The sequence below is a fragment of the Gallinula chloropus genome, assembly GCF_964237585.1.
Source record: "Gallinula chloropus genome assembly, chromosome: 1".
NCBI classification, from domain to species: domain Eukaryota; kingdom Metazoa; phylum Chordata; class Aves; order Gruiformes; family Rallidae; genus Gallinula; species Gallinula chloropus.
The window spans coordinates 86,875,067-86,891,641 of record NC_140085.1 but is presented as its reverse complement, the minus strand read 5'-3'; the positions used below and the strand labels follow the sequence as shown (position 1 = coordinate 86,891,641).

The following is a 16,575-nucleotide window of genomic DNA, read 5'->3' as shown; positions in this document are numbered from 1 at the left end:
TTTCATCTTTTTTTTTCCGTAGGTACTTTCTGTGAAATGGTAGATTTTGCTGAAGCTTGCCCCCCCACACACACCCTCCTCAAAAGAAAACAAAACCAAAAACCTTCAAAATAAACTATCCCAGCCTAAGGAAAATGTGGGCTGCAGGTGATATGAGGTGAAGAGATCAACATCTGATAAAGAAGCAAAACTGAAAGTATTCCTGTGCTACGAATAATGCGGTAGCAGGCAGCGCTACAGAAACGGCTAGGAAGTGCCAGAGAACAGACATTTAAAAATAGAGGCAAATTTGTCTCTATAGGTATAACTATGTTTAAGAACTCTGTTCTGAATTGGAACTTAGTAGCCTCCCTCTCTTCCTCCTTATCACCTGTGAGTCTTCCCCTCTCATCGCACACTGCACGTGCGACCACCAGGCCCCGTGCTGTGTTTGCCTTTGCTGGGTTGCAGGCCCAACATTCCCAGCCTGGTGGCTGTTGCCTAATCCATCTGCATTTTGCCATTCACAGCATCTTTTTCAGCAGGGGTGTTTAATTATAGTCTTCTGAGACGACCCAGTAGATTAACTGTCTCTCTTATTTACAGTTTTATGAGGGCAGTGAGAGACTCGCAAGAATTGAGCCGGGTGACTCAAATCTCTTTGGTGGGTAATTAAAATTTACTTGCTTTTATTACTCTGAGGCTGAAGTACTAGTTCTCAGAGGTACTGCAGGAACCCCTTTCCTGTTTGTCTCTGAGCTTCTGCCCATGATTGGAGTTCTAGTCACCGGGTTACTTGGGAAGAGGGAACACATCTTGTTCCAGGGCTCACAGTGTTCCCTTTATTTACATAAGTCTTATCATGTACCTCACTCTCTCTCTGAAGCCAAACAAAGTATCCTGTTGTTGACATGGCTAAGAAATAACAATACAAGAGAGAAATCAGCTGGCTTCATGTTTGTGCTACTCAATGCTCTGGAACTAGGAGGAGCTCTTAGAGGATTCAGCCCACAAGGGAGGAAACCATGTCCTGCCAGTGGGTAACTCTGTAACTGTTCTGCACGGGAAGACGGAGCTGATTTTCTGTAGCTCTCCGTCACCAGTTTAGCTGTAGAGCCTACCACCTAAAACCAGAGCTGATGAATGCTAAAGGCAGGTGTCCTGCACTTTGGTTGTCTACAGCCCTCCTTATTCCAGGTCTAGGCGGGATGGCTCAGGCTGGCAGCTCCCTCTAGCCCTCTGCAAAGTATCCCTAGTAGATGCTATTTACCAAAGGTGCCACGATGTGGCATGGGGTTGTCTGAGTGAAGTGGGTGCAAGCAAGGCTTGTACTGTAGCAGGCCTTGCGGGGAGGGAGAAGAGAAAGTCCACAGTGCCTTCAGCCAGGAACTGTAGCCAACATTCAGAGGTTGTGCAGAGGAGCGCGCAAGGTGTGTGTCCTTTGCATCAGAGACAAGGTTGTGGAGGGAAGGAAAAGAGACTGAGGGCACAAGAGGTGACAGTCAGTGGTGCAAGAGAAGAATCTCTGAAGTTGCAGAAAATGATGGAAGAAGCCATCAGGAAGTCCATGGGAAAGACAAGCCATGTGACCCACCTAAAATGGGAGATAGGGACAGAGGAAAGATGTGTCCTCCCATTCTGGGAGGCTTGAGATATGTCTGTCACTGTAATAAAACTGAGAAAGAGGGTGCACATATACTGACTGAGCATATATGCTTATCAGTTTCCCTTTCCAAGCTTACCTCCAGGTCCAGGCATGTTTCTGAGTGTTTTATAGAGGCTCTATATCAACAGCAGATGCAAGGAAAGCAGAAGCATCCAGTGGCAAGCTGAAAGGGAGGAGGACACCGACTCCACGTTCAGGTCCACCAGCTGCAAGTTGGTCCCCCTTGTAATGCTGAAATCTGTAGCAGAAGAACAGTGAGATGCTACCAAAATGGGGAACACACCAGGGAAGGCAAAATGCGTATATTGATTCCTCCCCATTTTTCTGAATATTGATAACAACAGACCCTGCCTCTTGTGCTGGAGATGTGCAGCTATGAAGCCCTTGCTGTAGAAGAGATGACCCTTCTCAGGTAGAACAGGAATAGATATCCAGCCTTTCTGGAAAGTTTGCTTTCCTGTGAATAAGATGGCCTTTTAAATGAAGGGAGGAGGCTGGGGTCAGGGAGGTTGTTGTTAGTAATAGCTAAAGAAGCCCTCTGGTTTGGTACACAAAAGAGCTCTAGCTGAACTGGCTGAATAGTCAAAAGTTAGGGGTTTTGGCTGCTTGGTTTATTTTTGGTTACTGTTCAAAGGAATACATTCTTATGAAGTGTCTCCTTCCTCTCCTTCCTCTCCTTTCCTGGCAGTTCTGTCCCCATGCCAAAGGAGCAATTGTTCCTCTGAAAAACACCTGAAATAGCAGGACCAGACACAGACCCTTTCCTTCATCCCAGGGACAGAGAGAGGTGCTTGGATTAGCCACAGATTTCAGTTCCCTCCTCACCCCAGGTGCTGCAGGACCCCTCCCCACCTACAACACACACGAGTACCCCGTGCAAACTCTTCTCCCCAGTGCCTGTGGTCTCTGGGGGGTGTTAAGCTCTACCTGTCACTTTGATGTTGCCAGTAGCCTTGGCAATGTTGTTCTCGATCACGCAGGTGTAGGTGGCATTAGCAGTAATGTTGTGCAGAAAGGAAATCACTTTCAGAGTGATGTTTTCTGCATTCAGCTTGTAGCTGGTGTTGGCAGCGTGAGGTAGGTACTCCCCAGCCTCGCTGTAGGCTGTCCAGTGCACGGCGGGTCGAGGGAACCAGCGCGGCGCTTCGCACTGCAACGTGTCCCCGCGGCTGCTGTTGTCCACATGGACCTTGGGGGTGCTGAAGGCTTTGGGAGGGGAAAAGAGGGAGAGAGTGAGAAAACCTCGAATGTCTAGGAATGGGGAGGAAAACACCCACCTGCATCTGCTGGTCAGCCTCAAGTGTCTCTAGGGCACTTACTGCTCAGCCCTGCGTGTAGCCAAACCAAGCGCACAGGCCCAGGAAGAGGTCTGTATGTGTTGGGCTACAGGGACCCTAAGACTCCTAGGACAAGGCAGTCCAGTTTCACAAGAGTTGCTGAGGTCATGGCACAGCTTTAGTGTCTTTAACTAACTCTGCTTAGCAACTACAAGCTGTGTCCTGTGTTCTTAAAGTGTTTCCAAGAGATCCTGGACATCCAAGCTCCCAGAGGAGGCTGAGCACAGGACCTGGCAGGCCTGAGACTGCTCATGTCTGCCAAACATCCAGCCTCTCTGGGCTGGAGATGGGTGGGCAAGAGGAGGCATCTACTATTCTCAGTAGGGAGACACATGCCAAAAATTGCTGTTATCAGAGGCTGGGGGAAAGAGAAGTTGACTCAACTGACTGACAAGGAAGCCTGACCAACACCTACAGCTTCGAGATACGACTCTCACACTGAATGGGGCTGCAGCCAAGGGAAATTCCTGCGCCTCTTAGGGCTGAGGGCAGACTAAGGCATGGCCTGAGCTGCAGGATTTACACCAACATCCTTGGATTCAATTAAACATTTAAAGCCCATGACAAACTCAGCTGTGTTTTGAAGCAAAGGCTGCCTCAAACAAAGCTTCATTAGTCTTGGTCTCCTAGAAAAACATAGCTCTGTATATTCAGTTTTCCAGGAGAGCAGAGTTCAGCAATTTCAACAGAAACAAAACCTAATACAGCATTTCACGTGTTCTGATGAATGCTTTTTCTGTGTGGGTTCCCTTAACTATCAAATCAAACAACACAAAAGCAGGGAGATTTGTAAGGTTTCAAGGCGGAGTAGGAGACCGAATCCCCACAGGAACTAAGCACACCTCGGACAAGAGTGAAAGCTCTCAAGCCTTGCTGTTACCTCCTGTAGTCCCAAGCAGTTCTTCCATCCTTGCCACTGTAGGATAAGGGGCCTGTGAGTCCAGCACACTTCACTGCTTGGGGAAGTGCTTTACATGGCAGCAGGGCAGAAAACACGCTTTCAGTAAGCAGCAGGGGGCTGTGAAACGACTCTCCAGACGTCCCTGTGATGCTAACTCTCATGATGCCTTTCTGTCCCAGGACAGGCTCCCTGGGGAAGTGGCTGTGTCACCAAGACATCTATCACAAGCTCCTGCAGAGAAGCTGGTGCCCACCTCCTGGTGCTTTGGCTCTGCCAAGCAGCCCGTCTCATACTAGAGCTCTGCCGGCTACTACTGGCCTGCCAGGACTGGCCTGAAGCCCTGGCCTCATACCGCTGGTACGGCTGGCCTCACCACATAGGCAGTCACCCCTCCTAGAACTTCATTTCCTTGACTTGGAGAGGTCTAACAGTTTCTCCTCTCCCAGCTTGAGCTGTTGAGATCAAGGGATATGCTGGGAGCTCAGGGATGCCAGCAAAGGCCAGCCAGAGAAACACAAGGACCATCTTCCTGTGCAGGCTCGTGTTGCCCATATTGTACAGTCAGTGCAACTCACCACGCTTCCATTAGAAAGACGCTGTCGAGCTCAGTGGGAGTGTATTGCTTTGTGCCAGCTGTGAACACGATGACCAAGCCCAGCGGGTTCAGAAGAATTAAACACCCACGAGTGAAAATTCAGCAGCGTCTGTGTGTGCTTTAAGCTTGACTCATAACAAGGCAAGCAATTAATTCTAGCAAATATGTAATACTTCAGATGACTATGATATATGAGTGGTTTGTGGCTTTTTTTTTTGACAGTCATTGCTAAAAGCTGAATGTTTAGGCTACAATTTTTGCTAGGCAGCACTTCTCCTGGCTGCAGATATATCATAATTTAGAGAGGAAAACCTATCATTTTGTCTTTAACTGGTATAAAATCTGATTATATCTAAGACAAATTGGCTACTCCCATTCATACGGGCTCTTTATAGTCAGCTAGGCAGGTTCTAGACTACATGTGGTAAACACAAGAAAAAAGACAACTGAGAGCATTAATATAATAATCTCCCCTGGAACAAGAATCCAAGAAGTGCAGGTAAGGCCATAAACATCTCTGGAAAAGTGGAAAAAAACCCCTCCAAATCCCAGTGCCATTCAGGGGTGCAGGGCCTGATGGTGGCTGCTTGGAGGCGCAGGGTCCACTCACAGCCTCTAGCACTGGTGTAACCATGGGTAGGCCTGACCAAACCACGTCAGCCTGCATCTTTGCAGCAGGATTATCTTCCCTGTAGCCCTCACCTCCCGTCCTGTACCGCAACACTGCCGCCCCACTCCCTCTGGCCGTGGTGACAGAGCACTGGTAGGTGCCGGCGTCGGAGAGCTGCACGTCCCTCAGCTCCAGGGAAGCATTGCCACCGATCACCTGGTCCACAAACACCGCCGTGCGGCCTTGGAACGACGCGTCTTGCTCTTGCAGCTGGTCCTCCCCACCTTTAAACTCGTGAACCAGCCCGGCCACCCCTGCCTTAGCCCAGCGGATTGCTATGCTGCCCAGGCGGATGTCGGGCTCAAAAGTGCAGCCCAGGATGCCACGCTGGCCGATATTCCCAGGAGACGTCAGCGCCGTCACTCTGATGGAGCGTTTTCCTGCAAGGAGAGAGCAAGGCAGCATGAGAAAGGTGAAGCAGTGAGCACCAAGACAGGCTGGACAGCCCTGCAGAGAGATGCCAGCCCCAGCTGGCTGGCACGCACCAGCCCCAAGGCCGAGCAGGCAACGGCACATTGCAAGGGCACCAGTAGCAGCTACCAGTGGTACTATCAGAGGGCAACTCCCATGGCTTATATGCCAAGATAAAGCACAGAAGTCTTTCTTCAGCAAGCAGCCTGCTTAAAAAGCAGTTCCTTGTATTTATTCCAGAAGAATTAGCATGGTGTTTTCTTGCTCACTTGTATGTATCAAGGATTCTTCTCTCTGCAGCTGCCAGAAGAGTGTGACTTTTATGTCTGTTCTTATTCATGACTTCCCTTTATGCAATATAAATGTGATTGCAAGGCATAATGCTGGCAGGGAAATTAAGAGGCTGATCTTTCACCCTTACGGGAACTCAAACTGTTTTCTTGCATTTAAAAAAAGTTGGCATTTCCTTTCCCTGGAGACACAGATCATGTCTCAAGTCGAATCCTAACCAGCGAGCTTGAAAATTAACTCCTTCCCAGAGGTGGGTCTGCTTTCCTGTGCAGCCCTTGGCTGTGTTTTTGGCCAAGACCAAAGCAACACAGTTTTGCCATCTCTGAGGAAGCAGAGGAATGCTTCCCATCCCAGCAGATGCTGCCCAACTTCTCAATAAATGCCATCATCTCCTCCCATCTGGGAGAAGGAATATAGGACATTCAGGACTTTCTGTATGCGGAGGTTTAGGGTTCCAGGCCCAAGGACATTTCAGCTAACACAGCCCTCTCCCTCCAGCAGCACAGGCTGCTCCATGTATCAACCCCTTGCCTCAGCTGGATTCCATGGAGCAACAGATGGGAGTCAAATGTTTCAGTCACTAACACGCCAGATAACTAAAGCCAAACAAACCAACCAACAAATACCTTAATTTCCACTGTGAAAGCAGCGGGGCTCACGTGCACAGCCACTGCCTGGGGCCAGACCACGGACAAGTCTTTGTGGAAATCAAGATTCAACACAGATTTCCTCACCCGGCTCTGAGCGCCAAGTGCTGATACCTTCTAACCCACTCTGAGCACACACACGTGTGTGTGTGTGTGTGTGTGTGTGTGTGTGTGTGTGTGTGTGTGTGTGTGTGTATGAACCTCTGCACTGTTTAAAACCCACAACAGCTCACAATGTCCAACGAGAGCACAGCTCCGCGGGGGTCTAATGCTGCAGAGCAGTGTCTTGCAGAGAAAGGCAGGACTGAGGCCGCCTATGCAGTCTGAATGCAGCCATCTGGCACGTAAGCACCACAAAGCAAGCCTTTGTCAAAAGGTCATAGGTGCCACTTGCACCCCAGATCACACCTCACTCCACGCAAAGGATGAAGCTACGGCGGTAGCAGTGAGTGGTGGTTCATCACCCCACCAATACAGCAAGAAACCCGAGTAGTCACTTACCTGAGACACCAAAACCAATGATCAGGGCGATCACTGCAGCCAGGATGATAATGACAGTAGTCATGCTATTTGGGGAAAAAAGAAAGGACAACATGACCTTGCAGCCCTCCTCCTTTCACACCCTGCACATGTCCGCAGAGCCAGCAATAGGAAAGAGGGTGAGGCAAGGCGGGTAGGCTGCAGACCTAGAGCAAGCTGGACCGGTGCAATGCATGACCATGGTAGTGACAAACATCTGGGGACACTCATCATTACAGATGGGGCACCATGTGGCAGGAGGAGAGGAGACCCAGGCTTTGTCTTTGTGAGGAGGCTCCTCTGTGCATTCTTTGGTGCATAAGTGAGCCAGGCAGTCTCTGCTGGCACTTGGGAGGGACCAGTTGCCCAGGGAGGTGAGAAGAGCATGGAGACAAGTTCTGACCCCAGGAGACACCTAGTACAAGCAAGGGAGTGGGCAGGAAGGAGCTGGAAATACAGCCATGTTTGTGGGACGGTCAGATTTGGGATGCTTCATTAGCCAATGGATGAGGGGTGCTGAATGAGAGACTGAGGAAGAGCATCACTTGCCAAGCCACACAGAAAGAGCAGCCCTGGCAGAGGAGGAGGTGACAGGCAGCATGACATGGAGCAGCACAGTTTGACCCTTGCCAAACACAACCCAACTGGCACAGCCATAGCTTGGACAGACCCAGAAGCACGGCTGGGTGCAGCCGGTGGAGCTGTCACACGTGGTCCTGGGTTCATTTCCATGTGGACGGGCAGGTTGTGGCAGCAACCTCAGCTCCCCACCAGAACAAGTCCTGAAGCAGCCCCCCACAAAACCCCACTGGTAGATCCCAGGGCAAGCAGCTCACGTGCACATGCCTGACAGTCTCACAGGCATGATGGGCTCAGCTTGGCTCAGGGTTGTCAGAGAGCTGCAGGAGGTCATCACAGGGGACTTTATCCAGTTCCCAAGTCTGGCAGGGCGCTGGAGGGAGCTGTGCTGCAGGAGGCGTGGGTACCAACGGTGGTCATTCCACACCAGCATCCAGAGCTGCCAGCTCAGGGCTTGTTTTGCCCCATTGCATGCAGAAACTCTTGAGCTGCTCCTTCCCGTCCCATCCCCAGACAGGACCAGGCTGCAAGATGTCACAAGCAGCCCTTCTGCCCACACAGAAATAGCTGTTCTGCTTCAGCAGCATTTGCCAGCTTGCAGCACACTCTTTCCCAACTCATCGGGCAGCCTCTGCACGAGAGCTCCTTGATGTCCCTGCAACCACAAGCTCCTCCTGCCGTTCGTGTGGTCCTGCCTCAGCTGCTTGCACAATCGGCCTCAATCACTGCAGATGCTGACAGGGAGCTCCAGGGAGCTGCACCATGTGAACCAGCCACTCCTGCAGGGAGCAGCAGAGAAGGGAAGAATGGGAAGATGGGTTGAAAGAGGGGATGAAGAGGAAGGGAGATGTTGCAGAAGGTTTGCTTGCCCTCCTCTTTCATCTTCATCCTTAAAGCCAATGGAAAGCTGTCTGAGGAGATCGTGGCTGCACATCCCAGCGTGCTCAGGAGAGGGAACAGAACTGTGTATTCTGCCACGAGGATGCAGTAAATCAATATAAAGGTTCATCTGCATCCATATATGTATTCACATCCGTACCAAGCCCTCCCTGCCTAGATGCCCTCAGAGGTGGGATGTGTCACATGTCTGACTTCCTCCAACCTGGGGACCCATTAGCAGCCACTGCCTCCCCTTGGGGGCCTGTGGGACGGGGACTTTGTTTGTTGGCTCATGTGGATCCTGCAGCGTGACAGCTCCCAGCAAAAACTTGTCGTATCCCACGGGGTTTGACACTGATTTCCTTGAGATCTCAGCCAGGCTCACCGTGGGACAATCCTGTGCTTCCCTATTCCAGGGCCAAGCCTCTTGTGTACGCTGAATAATATCTACCTACTTGAGGAGTTCCGGGAGTTTCAAAGGAGCTGATCCCAGAGCGAGATAGTTGCTATAAACTCAGCCAAGGTTGCCATGACCAGGCTCTGCTCACACGCCTGGGAAGCATGGAGCAAGCAGCAGCCACACCATGCTGTCGCACAGCAACTGTGACTCACCTTCGCCCCTCTGGAGTAAAATCCTCCTTCCCAAGAGCGGGCAGAGAAGAAATTGCTGTGAGCCTGAGGATGCTGCTGCCTGTGAGATTTCATTGGTAAATGCCAAAGGGGACAAGCAGCCCAGACACCCTCCTGTGCAGCTGCTGAATGCTTCAGGTTCTATCATACCTGCCTCCAGTCCTCGAAAGGACCCTGTGGCCTCAACACCACCTCTGCCCTATCACCCTGCTGGGCAAAACTGCCCTCAGCTTGCTCACAGGCAAACACAAGCAAACCAGCACAGGTAAGCCAGCACAGATGCTTTTGTCTCCCCCTTGTACCACCTGCCTTGCTCACTTTGAATCCAGAGGGGTGCTTCCCACCCCTGACTCGAGGCAGCAGCAGCAGGGCTGATGGAAAAAGCCACTCACTTGTTACAGGGAAGATGGCAATTTTGGTTACGGGGATGTCACTGCCCACTTCAACACCCTTTGCTGGGGTCAAGGAAAAACCAGGCCCTTTGGAGTTTCCTCTGCAGAAAAAGCAAGACCTGAGGATCGCAGGGGCCTTCAAACTCTTTGCCCACGAGCCTCCCATGCATGTCAAGTAGGACAAACGCAGGATGAACAAGAGGAAGCTGGCAACCCAGCCGCGTGCTGACGGTCGCTGTGTTTCGCAATGGCCCAACAGTTCAAGTGAAAAGCAGTTTTCCTCTGCATCAGCACAGCTCAGAGGCATGGTAACAGACGGACACAGATGGCTGGGGCTGCACAGGTCAGGGCCCTGACACTACCCTCGGCTCCTGGCGCCAGTCTGGCAGCTCACTCTGTGCATCCCACCCTCTTTTCCGTGGTCCTTTTCCTGACCAGTCCAAGGGGTCTGGCATGAAATTCATTCCTTCCCCACCTGAACGCTGCTCAGCACGGTGCAGGGACAGAGAGAGCTTGCAGCCCTGCTGTGATGGGCTGCAGGGGCTTCATCTTCCTGATCTCTAGCTCTGCTCAGAGTGAGCTTCCCCTTGGCAATGGAGTTGGGGGGGGGGGGGGTGCAAAAAACCTGGAAGATTAAAAGATTTAAGGTCCTCTGCTTTCCTTCTTACATCAAAGCTTACTGTGGAAAAGAAATAGCATGGCAGGGGTAATCCAAAAGGTAGGGTTTCCATTCCAACAAGTGGTTAATATGGTTGTAGAGCTCAACTTTTCTCAGCACATCAGTTGGGGTACTTTTAGTGGGTTTTTTAACTTTGTTTTGCTTTCCTAAAATCAATAGAAACCTCCCACTGCTCCTCTGAAGCTTCCTGGAAAGCTCACCCCTCCTTCTGGGCTATTTCTGCATTTCAACATCAGCCTGAAGAAGCCAATGTCCTTGAAGAAGCCTGCTTCTTCCAGTGAGCTGCTGCTGGCTGGCTGTGTGCAGCTGCCTGGGGCAGGCCGAGGTGCTGGCAGAGCCCCAGTACCGCTCTCAGAGCAGCAAGGGGCAGACCCACATTTTTTCACACAGTTCTTGGGTTTCCCCCACCAAAGCCAGCTGGGCTGCCCCTTGAGAACAACTGAGCTGTTTACTACACCCACTCCAGATGCAGGAGGAATATGATGCCCAGTGGACATTTACACCGTGTTACATTATGTCCAACGACCTCACTTGGGTCAGTGAGAAGGTCCAGATAACACTACATTTTAGCACTTCATTGGTGCCCCATGTGAGAAGTCTGGAGCACAGCTCATGTGTGAGGGGTCTCTTCTGTTCACACGTGGACTGTCCTCCTCCACGCTGCTGTTCAGCTCAGGTGGGACAGAACTAGTGACAGCTGAAACCTTTTTGACAGAATAAATGCAGGCACGGGTGTTTCACACACCTCACTGGAGCCCCTGCCTCTATCCAACCTGGAAGAGGACTCATCCCACACTTGGGATGAAGAGACACGGCTTGGTGGTGGGTCTGTTCAAGCAGTCAGATTTAGATGTGAGGCCGGTCCACATTCCTCAGAGGCTGAAGCAAGTTTGCCAACTAATTTAGCAAACTAACCAGGACATAAGGAGGTGGATATTTTTATGGCTTTCCCTGTGATACTTCTTTTTCTGATTGTAGTTTACCAGGACTTGGTCAGTAGTTCCAAAGGAAAGAGGATCATTGAAACAAGAGGCACAAAGCAGCTTGCACATCTCCCCAGTTCTTACTCCTGGCCCACACAGCAAGGAAACCTTGTAGAACAGCTTCTGCCTTTCTCCCCACAGCATGCTGTGGAGGCACAAGCAGCTGCCTGAGGGCCAGCAACAGGAATACAGGACCTCACTCATGCCATTGATGCCCTAACCTAACACAGCAGCAACACAGAGCCTTTCTCAAGCCATCAATACCCTGACCTACAACAGCATTTAAACCTGAAGTGGCATATTCTGGCCATGCAGAGTTTCTAGGACACATATCTCCATCCTGGCTGCAGCTGATGATCTGCATGTGGGTGTCTGACAGGTACATGACCTTACTGATTGCATAAAATAAGCTGTACTGGTATTTAATTAGCTCAGGTGAGTTCAGTACAGAGTCCAGCTGCAAAGAACTGGTGTCATGAAAGCTCCTGACAGCAGGGTGATACAGCTGAGGAGTCTGGAAAATGCAATCCCCTCCCTCCTCTCTCCCAAAGCAGATGCAGATAATACCATACCTCCAGAAAATGACCTGGCCTTGGGAAGCCATGGTCACGGCACCTACGAAGACAAGCCAAGCACCAGGTGCCCCAGGGTCCCACACTGTTCAGCACAGCCACTGCCCTTCGTATGGAACATTCTCTGAGGGTGTCCTGCTTAAATAACCGAACTCCACTAAGGAGTGGTAAGCCCAGGCAGTGAACTCTCAGGAATGAGGAAGCAGCAAGCATCTCAGCTCCCCCCACCAGACTAATCAAAGGCAGGAATGCCTGGTTAGTCACTGGGCAACAGGAGAGACCTCCTCCACTATCCATTAAATGAACAGGTCTGATCTAAACCAAAAAATAGCCCAGCATCGTTTGGTAGCCAGTTAATCCTGGGGTCAGAGTGTAGCAGCCTCCCATGCAGTTCCACAGCCCACCACCGACGGGCTGCATTACATGCAGGACTAGCTCAGATCTCTTTGCTAAAGTCTCCAGTCATGCTGTTGGCACTGGGCACCTGCAGGGCCCCATCTCAGCCCCGTTTGCAATATTCATTGTCCCCTGCCCCTCTGTGGTGTACTAAGAGGCTCCTCCTGGATCAGGAGTGCTGTCAGAGCCAGACAGGTACAGCAATGACCTCCTCTCCTACTGTTGTTTCCTTCCTCTGAAGTCCTCCGGACCAAACTACTTGTACTCCCTGAGGCCAGCTCCAGCTGCTCTCAGGTCAGAGCAGACATCAGGACATGGAAAGGAAAAGAAACTGGCACAGGCCCTGCGAGCCTTTCCCTCTGTGCTTGGTCTCACTTGAGGCTGGGGGCAGGAACAGCTTGTGGGCACAAGGCAGAGAGAGTGTGAAAGAGCAGAAAAGGGAAAGCAGCTTGCACAGTCATGTTCAGGTTTCTGAAGGGGAACCCGTGTGTCCTGTCATCTGTGTCTGGGCTGCATCACAGGGAGGATGGGGAAAGGGGAGTTTTGCCAGCTCACAGCCACCTCAAGCAAGTTTGGGTGATTAGAGGGAATGGACAGCTTTCTCATGTGGAGCTGAGGATGCCCAGAGAAACCAGGAATAGTCCAGCACTTAAGAAAAAAAAATAAACAAACCACTTTCTCTGCAACAACTAGATGTTGAAATCAAGAGCAATTAATAATGGTCAGTGATGACCAAACTATCTGCAAAGCTGAATAGGGCTCATGAGGGTTCATGGTGCCTTGGGGGGCACTGTAGCCTTCTAACTGCTTACACAAGGTTTCAGCAGTGTGCATTTGTCTTTTGGATCACAGTTCAACTCCAAAACAGCCTGTTCTCCTCTACAAGGAATGAGCATAGCCAGATGTGATGCACAACACACGACAGATTTTTCTAGACAGAAGAGAAGGCGATGGGAGGGCCTGTCATTCTGGCACCAAAGTCAGTGAACTGTGTTCCAAGGCATTTATCACCCAGACTCGCCACATCCAGCCTCCTCATGCCAGGATGAAATTACATGTCACAACTTGTGTTGAACTTCCTCCTGCATCCCACCACCTCACACTGATGAGAGCACAGGTCTGAATCTCCACGGAGCCTAGTCCTCCATTAGGTAACAGAGTGAAGTTAGAAAGCAAATAGTCTCCTGCTGGGCTGGGGAGTTGAATTGGCTCCCAAGTGGTCAGAGGAGTGTCACACCTAGTGATGCTTCTGCCCTACGGCAAGGACAGAGGCGACAGGGTAGGACCTTTCTGCTTTCAAGAGTGAGTAGGCATTTGGTTTACTCAGCTGCTCATGTGCTACTTCAGTGGGAGTGCTTGACTGCAAAGCTAATCACTCTCCAGGTAGAGGAGAAAGCCCTGTACAAGGTCTCTGTCAGTATGAGCAGGACCTAATGCTCCAACCTGGGCTGTTACTGAAAGCATGCCTTTCATCTTCTGGCCTCTAAATCAAACTTCAGTGGAAATTTTTCACCTGAGAATCACTGTCGCTCTTTGTTGTGATGCTTTAAACTTATAAAGCAGACCTTACATGGATTTCACTTCCCCCCTCCTCTAGCATGGAACAGCCCTTCTTAATCTGAAAAAAAAAAACCCCAGAGTTCTTCTTTATTTACCAAACCTCTCATAATTTAGCAGACCATTACTAGAAGCAAAGAATAGCTCTGGGCCATAATGGCCTGGTGGGAAATGCACACTAATACATACCCTGTTGCCCTCGGTGATACCCGATTTACAGCTGCCTTCAGTGCAGTGCACAAATGAGGTGTCCCCTTCGAGCACCAGTTAACTCTGGCTCATAGTTGCAGCACATCTCACCACATAGTCAACAATCAGGTTCCTTCCATGTTGGGAAAACAGGTCTGTTTCTCAGGCAGACACAGTAGAACCAGGGCAAGTCCCTCTCATCAGGGCAACACCACACTAATTACTGAGCAGCTCTCATGCTTGAGAGGTAAAAACAAGAGGCATTCAGGATATTTCCAAAAGAAATAAAAGGTCTGTGACCACGTGGTCTCCCCAGCTCTTACCACCTTTGAATCTGGTGCCAGAGTCTGTGGAAGCTGGTGAGCATCTGTAGAAGACAGGCATCAGCTGCCCTGAGGAGAAGGCAACAAAGCGAGCTGTTGCTCTGCCCTTCATGAGTTGTTTCTTTCTTCACAAATAAGAATCCTGAGAGAAGAGTTCCCTTGCCTACAGGAAGTCCATACCTTATTTCAGCATCACTGGAAAGCTGAAGGAGCTATCACTGTAGAAGAACCAGGGGAAGGTAGAGTTATGCTAAGCTGACAAGCAACCATATTTGACAGAGTGAGTGCTCAAGAGAGGTGAAAGCAGCCAGCAGGCTTCAGCTATCCCTGAAAGCTATCCTTGGGATTTGTCCAAAAATGTCAGACCCCTTTCCAGCCTTCTGCTCCCACATCTGTAACAATGGTGTCAAGAGGTGCTTGAGAAGCACTGGAGAAGGAAACATGGTCCCCTCCTGAAGGCTGGAAGGAGGAGAAGCTGACGCTGCCTTTTAGTTCAGCCTGCCCTCAGCCTTGCCTGCTCTTGAAGATGTCTGGAAGCAGCAGCACTCAGAACAAGCCCTCATCTCTGAACTCTTGGCTGGAAATAGGCAAATCCTCCTACACTGCCCATGGGCCACAGTCTTGACATGACAGCCTGGATGGTCAGTGAACCCTTGTGAATCATCTTCTGCCGTGGGAAGGCCAAGAAGCCCTGCCAAGCCAGCTTCTCTTGCCTCCCAAAGCCCCTCCTCATGTTCATCCCTATATTTTTAATCTTTTTTTCCCCCCTCAATCTTTGGAGACAGTCAATTTAATCAGCAAGAACTTTTGTCCTGGGAAAAATATCAATATTTACCAGCGTAGTTCTGTCAGCACTCCATGTATGTCTTTAAAACACCTTTGTTATCTCAAGGACCAGCTGGTCAGAAATAACATCATGAAGCCCAGCACACTAACTGCACCTCCTAACCCGCCACCTGCCTAAGGCTGTTTACCAACAGAGCTCTGGAAGCCATTCCTGGGAATGGCTGTTGGGGATCAGTGTGAGACTCCAGCAGATCAGCAGGATGTGTTAATTTGGCAGAGAATCCCGAGTAATGAACACTGAGGGCAAAGCCTGCTTGCAAATCATGGAAAGACACACAAACCTAAACCACAAAAAGCAACTAAGGTCATTAAATGTCTTTTCTGCACACGATTCTTCAAGCTACCCTCATGCACAGCCCTCTTTGCCCAAGCATAGAGAGGCAGCCTGTCAATATAATCTGTGGGACTGACTAAGCCTTCAAATCTTAAAAAAAGAAGATTTCAAACAAAATCAATCCAAGGGCCCCACCCTGGCAGGATTAGTACCCCCATGCCACCCGAAAACTGCTCTCCCATTCCAAACAGAGCTCAGCCCAGGCTGACTGTGGTTCCCTGTAGTTCACTGGTGTAATACCAACAGCTTCTTGGAAAATGTCCGCGACAGGGCGTGTAAGGGATGCCTCACGCAAAGAGAAAACACATTCTTCTGTCTGAGAGGACTAAGATGTTTTTAGACAGAAATTGTGTCCCTTAGAAGGTAGTGCTGTCCTCCTGCATTCCCCCTGCAACCCAGCATGGAAGCTCTGAGAAAAAGCAATGCAAGAGGTGGGCAAGCAACAGAAAAACACTGAAAACCAGGTATTTCATTTTACATCACATTCTGTACTGAGCACTGGCTCTGCACACAGCAAGGACAAGAATGAGTTACTGTTTGTTCCATTAAAGGTTAACTCAAATTAAACTTTCGCTTTGAAATTTCAGAGTCAGCAACTCGGGACTTAAAAATTGCCTAACTTGGAGATTTAAACCGCCTAACCTTTCCTCGTTTGTTTGACAGCCCTTTCTGGATGATTAATGGAAAGCTATAAACAGCACTTGCAGGAGGATATCTATCTCCTTTGCTGGGAAGAAGAGGTTCCAAAACTGGCTTTGTAAGAGGAACGAACAACACATGAGTCTCCTGGGTCTGAGCAAGCAAAGAGACAGCACAGGTTTCTACTATTTACAAGCCAGTTTTCATCAGCCAGAAAGCAAGAACCAGCCCTTACTGTTGACACTGGAGCAGCATTCCTCTCCCCAAATGACCAACAATCAGACCTTTGTCCCCAGCTCCCCAGGCAGCAACACACACCCACTAGCAAGGTTACCCCCAGGGCAGTAGCGTTCCTAGTCTCAGTGGCACGAAGGTGTTTTGTTCAGGAAGGTATCCAGGGTGTCTGCTGCACCCAGGCAAGCGGCAGGCAGCAATCTGCAGGTCAGCAGTTGTCCTTCCAGGAAAGTGCTTCTTGGGTCCTCACCACAGGTGCCATCTCCCCAAAACTACGGGTTGGCAGCATGTGTACAAGCCCAGGAGATACATCCCCCTGTCCCCTGT

At 50.2% G+C, this 16,575-nt stretch overlaps 1 protein-coding gene across 1 annotated transcript; it reads right to left on the bottom strand.

Annotated features, from left to right (window-relative positions):
- Window positions 1–1,761: 1,761 nt before the first annotated feature.
- Window positions 1,762–11,762, bottom strand: VTCN1 (V-set domain containing T cell activation inhibitor 1; the record flags this gene model as incomplete). The annotated part of the gene is made up of 5 exons (XM_084271419.1): window positions 1,762–1,883; window positions 2,573–2,851; window positions 5,181–5,528; window positions 6,999–7,063; window positions 11,731–11,762. The coding sequence occupies 5 exons, from the start codon at window positions 11,760–11,762 to the stop codon at window positions 1,762–1,764; spliced, it is 846 nt and encodes a 281-aa protein (XP_084127545.1).
- Between the last annotated feature and the right edge of the window lie 4,813 nt (window positions 11,763–16,575).